Source organism: Hemiscyllium ocellatum, chromosome 47 (assembly GCF_020745735.1).
Source record: "Hemiscyllium ocellatum isolate sHemOce1 chromosome 47, sHemOce1.pat.X.cur, whole genome shotgun sequence".
Lineage (NCBI taxonomy): Eukaryota > Metazoa > Chordata > Chondrichthyes > Orectolobiformes > Hemiscylliidae > Hemiscyllium > Hemiscyllium ocellatum.
In genome coordinates this window covers 21,369,198-21,377,359 of record NC_083447.1, presented here as the reverse complement: position 1 = coordinate 21,377,359, position 8,162 = coordinate 21,369,198, and the positions used below count along the sequence as shown (strand labels likewise).

The 8,162-nt window shown below is 44.8% G+C and overlaps 1 gene segment (V, D, J or C); it reads right to left on the bottom strand.

Moving 5' to 3' along the window:
* Positions 1-6,966: 6,966 nt before the first annotated feature.
* Positions 6,967-7,613, bottom strand: LOC132836647 (T cell receptor beta variable 30-like). The segment is given in 2 exon segments: positions 6,967-7,331; positions 7,523-7,613. Coding segments are annotated over 2 exon segments (423 nt in total).
* Positions 7,614-8,162: the final 549 nt, after the last annotated feature.

The window sequence follows — 8,162 nt, the reverse complement described above, 5'->3', positions numbered from 1 at the left end:
GGGTCAGTTTCAGATTGGCAGGCAGTAAAGAGTGCAGTGTCCCACCAATGGTGCTAGGACCCCAGCTATTCACAATATATATCAATGATTTGGATGAGGGAACAAAATGTAACATCTCAAAGTTTACATTTGATACCATTTGGGTGGGAGAATAAACTGAGGCGAGGATGCATAGATCCTTCAGTATAGTCTGAACAGGTTGGATGAGTGGGCAAATTAATGGCAGAAACAATATAATTTGAATAACTGTGAGGTTATTCACTTGGAAAGCAAAATCAAAAAGGCATGATACTGCCTGGATGGCTGTAAATAGTGAGGGGGAAGTGTGCAGCAGCACCTGGGTGTCTTTGTACGCCAGTCGCTGAAGGTGCAGCAGGCGTTAAAGAAGGCAAATAATCTTCATAGCGAGATGTTTTGAGTAAAAGGCCGGTGATGTGTTGTTGCAGTTATACAGGGCCCTGGTGAAGCCATAACTGGAATATTATGTGCAGCTCCTTTTCTGAGGAAGGATGCTCTTATTCTCGAGGGAGTGCCAGGCTGATTCCGGACTGATGAATGAAGAGAGATTGACTGCGTTAGGACTGTTTTCACTGGAGTTCATGGGAATGAGGAGAAATCTCATAGAGTTTTATTACATTCTAACAGGACTCGGCAGAGCTGGTTGTTAATGGATTCCTTCTGTTCCTGTGTAACAGGTTGAATGGCTACCTGCTGTTCCTCTCCAACTGATCGATTACATGGTAGTAGCGCTCCCTCTGCTGTCTGAACACCATCTCTGGAAGAAATACCAAGAATTCTTATTTCCTTTCCTACTTTGGTTTCTCTTTCCTTCGTTGTGTCGCTGTCTTCTTCATCAGCATCTTTTGTCTTTACAAACACTTAATGCCTTAAGTGATTGCACATTTCCGCTCTAGAGAACTGTCTTCATTACATATCTCGGCACTCGCTTGAAAGATTTACCAAGCTCACTCGAGGGAAATTGTAGAGAGAGCCATGTTCAGAATCATTCAGTCACGCTTATGCCAAACTAATTATTGCGCGACTCCCTCGCCAAGCTGTTTCCATACAACAGATTGTTTTTGGGGAGCTGGTGAACTGATGATAATGTAACCGGGCTATTAATCCCCGAGCCCCCGCTCATGCTTTGCTGACTTAAGTTTGAACCTCACCACAGCAATTCAATGAATGAAATTTGAAAATGACAGCTTGTCCCAAGGATCGTGATCTTAATTGTCGTGGCTTTCCTGCAAAAAGAATACATTGGAAAAATAAAATAAGGGGTCACCTACCCAGTCTGGTCGACACGTGACTCCACACCCACACCAATATGGTTGACCCTTAATTGCCCCTTCAAATGGCCTAGTAAGGCATTCAGTTCAAGGGTAATTAAGGATGAGTATCAAATGACACTGAGATCTACATCCTGTGAGGAATAAATTAATTTCTATAATTTTGATATTTCTGCTCCTCACTGTAAATGGGTGGAATGTACATCACACACGGACGCCACTCAACCCGCCTCTGAGTGTGCTGTTTATGCATCACTCTCTTCCCATTAAAGCTAACTTTCATCCATCAACAAATTATTTCATTTCATTCTCCCTTATCTGGCGTCCCTAGCAACGACAGTCGCTCCAACCATGAAAGCAAGTCCCACACTCTGATCACTGCCAGGTAAAGAAATTTCTGAATATCCCAAGGCATTTCTCACTCATTGTCTTTAACAAATGCGTCCCATTTCAAACCCCACACCCACGCAGAAAAGTGGAAAATTATTCGTTACGACTTCACTACCAACTCGTGTAAATTTTTAAAAATCTTGATCAAGATGCATCGGCCGATTTTGGAGAGAGCATTCCAACCTCTAGTCTTTGGTCAGCTATAACCTGTCCTTTCTGACGTCATCATTGACAAATCTTTCTATGCATCTCCTGTGTTCTGCCTTTCACCCTTTGCTCTTAACTAACAGAACAAAATGCTCCGTTTGCAAAATAGACACCAGCACGATGATCCGAGGCGATGAGTGATGTCATTCGCGGTTGTTTCGTGCAACCTTTGGGGTTTTTGTTGAGCTGCTCCTTCTCGCTGAGTCACTGTGTAGACTCCAAGCACAATAATACACTGCCGAGGTGTTCACTAACAGGCTGAGGGTTTCCAGGTTAAACTCGTTGTTATTTGGTCTCTTGGCGGTGAAACCGTCCACCGGCCCCTCTGGATCCACATAATTTGCAGCATTGGAGAAAAACATCAGCTGCAGCCCCTTTCCCGGGGCTTGTCTGTACCAGAACATGCTGACGATACTTGCCGTCTCTACACGGCACTGCAGCTTCACTTTCGTCCCTGGGAGTTGGGAGACAGCAGCGGGAGTCTGGTGGATAGTCTGAGACTTCACATCTGAGGCAAAGATGGGGAGAGGCCGAGGTCAGGAAATTGAAAAAAAAGAAACAAAATAAATTAAGTGAAAAAGAGACAAGAGGGAACGCAAAGAAAAACAGCAGAAGGAAGGAGAGGCAGTGGAAACAAATTAGATGATGGATAAAGGAGTTTTGTATTTGCGCAGAACCTTACGGTGAAACATGATGAAGAGAGCCAGGAACAGATGCATCTTCAATTTTAAGGTTCCCTTTCAAACAACCTTGGTCACTGGTAAGAAAACATTGGAATTATCCATTCCTCACTTTGGTTGATATCCCGGCCAGTGAGATTGATAGTCCCGCCCCGTCACAAGATCAGCCCCGTCCCGCCCCGCATCTCCTAATTGGCTGACAGGGAACTGCCAGGAACAGCAAGGTTCAAAGGAGGGATTAATAAATCTGTAATACATCTCTCCGCTTTTATATGCTATTCCTTTTCTAATAAATGTATAAGGACGGTGGTTCATATTCATTTCTCGATGAAGCAGGCAAGGAGGGGAGCTAGTTCATGTGGTCTTGGACTTTCAGAAAGCATTTGACAAAGTCCCGCATTATAGATTATTGTGCAAAATTAAAGAACATGCGACTGGGGGAGGTGTATTCAACTGAATAGAAAAAGTGGTTGATAGAGAGGGCATAAATAGTAAGAATTATTCGGTCCTTTTCAAATTGGCAGGCAATAAACAATGCAGTGCCACATGGATTTGTGCTAGAACACCAGTTATTCACGTATTTTTAATGATTTGGATGAGGGAACCAAATTTAACATCTCAAAGATTGCAGTTGATACCAAGTTGGGTGGAAGGGTAAACTGTGACGAGCATGAAGAGGTCCTTCAGCATGGTCTGGACAGGTTGAGTGAGTGGGAAAATTAATGGCAGAAGCAATATAATTTGAGTAACTGTGAGGTTATTCACTTGGAAAGCAAAAACAAAAAGGCAGGTTACTGCCTGAATGGCTGTAAGTAGTGAGAGGTGGGTGTGCAACGGCACCTGGGTGTCCTTGTGCGCCAGTCGCTGAAGGTGCGGCAGGCGATAAACAAGGCAAATGGTCTTCATAGCTAGAGGTTTCGAGTAAAAGACCGGGAGTATGTTGTTGCAGTTATGCAGGGCCTAGTGTGCAGTTTTTGAGTCCTTTTCTGAGGCTCTTGTTCTCGAGGGAGTGCAGTGAAGGTTGGCCTGACTGATACCGGGGATGGCGGGACTGACGTATGAGGAGAGATTTACTAGGTTAGAGTTATTTTCACGGGAGTTGGAATGACGGGGGATTTCATAGACACTTCTAAAGTTCCAACAGGACTAGATAGGGCAGATGCAGGGAGGATGTTCTCGATGGTGGGTGTGTCCAGAGTCAGGGATCAAACTCTGAGGATTCGGACTGGACCATTTAGGACGCAGATTAGCAGATATTTCTTCAACAAAAAGTGGTGAGCCTGTGGAATTCAATACCGCGGAAAGAAATTAATGTCAAAACATTGACTGTATTCAAGAGACGGCGAATGGGATGAAAGGTTATGGGAAGAAAACAGAATTAGGGATTCAGTAGGACGATGATGGTGATTAATGGTGGAACACTCACGAAAGGCCGAATGGCATCATCCTGCTCCTGTCTTCTATGCGTCTATGTACCTTCAGCTATTAAAAGCAAAATACTGAGATTGCTGAAAATCTGAACCAAAACCTCAAGAATGCTGGAGAAACTCAGCAGACCTGGCAACGTCTGTGGAGCGAAAGGGGAGAGAATTATTGCCTTTGAGTCTGGATTGGATATTCTTCAGACCTGCGACATATTCAGGTTTCCGGAAAGTTAAAACGTCTCTGAATTGTTCACTTTTGTTGGCAATTTCTCCAGCTCTACTCAATTTCATCATCCGCTTTTGGTGCGACATTTTTGGAAAGCAAATCAGAGCAGGACTTATACACTTAATGGTAAGGTCCTGGGGAGTGTTGTTAAACAAAGAGACCTTGGACTGCAAGTTCATAGCTCCTTGAAAGTGGAGTCACAGGTAGATAGGATAGTGAAGAAGGCGTTTGGCATACTTTCCTTTATTGGTCAGAGTACTGAGTACAGGAGTTGGGAGGTCATGTTGCGGCTGTACAAGGGCATTGGTTAGACCACTGTTGGAATACTGCGTGCAATTGTGGTCACCTTCCTATCGGAAAGATATTGTGAAACTTGAAAGGGTTAAGAAAAGATGTGCAAGGATGTTGCCAGGGTTGGAGGATTTGATCTACAGGGAGAGGTTGTATAGACTAGGGCTGTTTTCCCTGGAGCGTCGGAGGCTGAGAGGGTGACCTTATAGAGATTTATAAAATCATGAGAGGCATGGATATGATAAGTAGACAAAGTCTTTTTCCTGGGGTGGGGGAGTCCAGAATTAGAGGGCATAGGTTTAGGGCGAGAAGGGAAAGATATAAAAGAGACCTGAGGGACAACATTTTTCACGCAGAGGGTGGTGCGTATATGGAATGAGCTGCCAGAGGAAGTGTGGAAGGTTGGTGCAATTGTAAGATTAAAGAGGCATCTGGATGGGTATATGAATAGGAAGGGTTTGGAGGGATATAGGCCGGGTGCTGGCAGGTGGGACTAGATTGGGTTGGGATATCTGGTCGACATGGCCAGGTTGGACCGAAGAGTCTGCTTCCGTGCTGTCCGTCTCTGTGACGCTATGACTTTTATTGAACATGATCTCTTCTTAAACTCAAAGATCTACGGTGAGAGGAAACAGCTTTGTTTCCAGCTGCAGTTTGGGGTTTTTGTTGAACTGCTGATTCTCTCTGAGTCAATGTGAAGATTCCAGCCGCAGAACTACACGGCTGAATGATCAACTCGGAGGGTGAGGGCTTCCAAACTAAATTCGGTGTCACTGAGTCGCTCGGCTGTGAACAGTGTCTGTCTCGTCCCAGTAATGCTGATGTTAGATTTCAGCTGAAGAAGGGGCAGCGCTTCGAAAGCTTGTGATTTCTCTTCTGGAATCTGGCTCCAGCACTCTCCCAGGCAGTGCATTTCAAATCTTATCAACTCTGAGAAAAGTCGTACTTCATTTGCCGCTTGAGGACCCTGCAGCCGTCGAGACTCAATATGGAGTGCAACAACTTTAGGACTTAAGCATCATCACCTTCTAAATGCTCTGCTCCGAAGCTCCCCAGCACCCATACACCAGACCTTGTTAACATATAGTCAGCTATTACACACATTCAATCACAGTCCTCACTCACCCCTTGGCCGGATCGTTACCCACTCTTCCGTCTGTCCAACTGTCCAACTCTTTGAGCTCTATCCCCACTTACTGTTTACTCCTTTCCCCCTTCTCCCAGCCTATCTTCTGCATTTAAACGGGGCCCATCAAGACATTCAGTTCGAGGGCAACTAAGGGCGGGCAACGAATGACACTGAGATCGACATCCTATGAGGAGTAAATCAATTGCCATAATTTTGGTATATTCGCTGCTCACTCTAAATGCAGGTAATGTATATCCCAAATGGAGGCCATTCAGCCCGCGTCGGAGTGCTAATGTTTATGCAACACCCCCTTCCCATTTTCGTAGCTACCATCAGTTCTGAGGAAGGGTCACTCGATGTCAACTCTGGTTTCTCGTCCCAGATGCTGCCAGACCATTTGAGCTTTTCCAGCAATTTCAGTTTCCTTCGTGTCTTTCTGTAATTCATCCTTAATTAGCGTCTTTTGTCCATACAACAGTTAATGGTTTGTGGATTATTTTGCAAATTCCTGCTCTAGATAAATGTCTTCGATTAGAAGTCAAGACACTCGCTTGAAACACCTGCCAAATTCACTAGATGCGAGCTGTAGAGAGGGCCATGTCCAAAGCCGTTCAGTCACGTGTATTCCCGCACTAATTATTGCGGGATTCCCTCGCCAAACAGTATTTCTATACCACAGATTATTTCTGGGGAGCTGGTGGAGTGGTGATAATGCAACTGGCCTATTAATCCCCAAGCTCTGGCTCGTGTTTTAGTGATTTTAGTTTAAATCACACTACAGCACTTCATCTGTTTCCGTGCTGTACATCTTAATGACTCTATTATGGATTTGCTGTAAAAAAAAATACATCTAGGAAATGAAATCTGGGGTCACCAATCCGATCTGGTCTACCTCCGGACCCCAGGAATATATTTGACTCTTAATTGCCCTTTCAAATGGCCCATCAAGGCATTCAGTTCAAGGGCAACTAAGGGCGGGCAACGAATGACATTGAGATCGACTCTAAATGCAGGAAATGTATATCCCAAATGGAGGCCATTCAGCCCGCATCGGAGTGCTAATGTTTATTCAACACCCTCTTCCCATTTACATTTGCTTCCATGTATGAACAAATTATTTGATTTCTTTCTCCCTCATCAGGCTTCCGTTTAGGAGAGAGCATTCCAACCCTCAGTCAGTTATAACCTGTCCTCTCTGATGTCATCATTTACAATGTCATTCTATGCACCTCCTGTGTTCTACATTTAACCCGTTGCTCTTAATTAACAGAGCAAAATGCTCCGTTTACGATGCAGACACCAGTAAGACGAGCTGAGGCGATGAGTGATGTCATTCGCGGTTGTTTCGTGCAACCTTTGGGGTTTTTGTTGAGCTACTCCCTCTCTCTGAGTCACTGTGAATACTCCAGGCACAGTAATACACGGCCGAATTGTTCAACCACAGGCTGGAGGTCTCCAGGTTAAACTCGTTGTTATTTGGTCTCTTGGCGGTGAAACCGTCCACCGGCTCCTTTGGATCCACGTGACTTGCGATACTGGAGTAAAACATCAGCTGCAGCCCCTTTCCCGGGACCTGTCTGTACCAGAATATGTTAATGCTACTTGCTGTCTCCACACGGCACTGCAGCTTCACTCTCGTCTCTGGGAGTTGGGAGACGGCAGCGGGAGTCTGATGGATTGTCCGCGATGTCACATCTGAGGCAAAGACAAGGGAGCAGCAGAGGTCAGGAAATTGAACGCTTGGAGGAAAAAATAAATAAGAGAAACAAGACAAATTAAGTGTAATTGAGAGAAAAGGCAACAGAAAGAAAAACAGCAGATGGGAAGGACAGCCAGCAGAAAAAAAGTTAGATGTTAGGATTTGTTTTATTTGTCGAGACCCTTACAGTGAAACATGATGAACAGAGCCACCAACAGATGCATCTTCCACTTTAAGGTTCCCATTCAAACAACGTTTATCAGCGGCAAGACAGCATTGAAAATACATTGCTCCGCTCCTCACTCTGATCGATATCCAGATCCCGCCCAATCAGATTGATAGTCCCGCCCCGTTTTGTTATCAGCCACGCCCCTCATCCCCTAATTGGATAATGAGGGTCTATTAGGAACAGCAAGATCCAAAGGAGGGGTTGCGGAGTGGACAAACTGTGGAGCGGGTCGCAGCTCAGATTCACCAGACAACAGAAGGCGTGGAGGGGAAATTAACAATACAGACTACATAAGCACGTCTGTCATACCCTTCAATCTGCAAATCGCACGACACCAGGTTATATCCAACAAACTTATTTGAAATCACAAGCTTTCCGAGCGTTGCCCTTTCCTTCTTCATTTCACCTGAAGTAAGCTCGTGATTTCAAGTAAACCTGATTGACGAGAGCCAGTCCAACACGGGCACTTCACTTCAAAGTGAAATATTGAAATGTGATTCAAGTGAACTACTTATAATGCAAAAATGATTTCCGGCCTGTTTCATAGAGAGGATCAACTCGCCCTCGCTGGCAGATTCACAACATGTTGGAATAAACT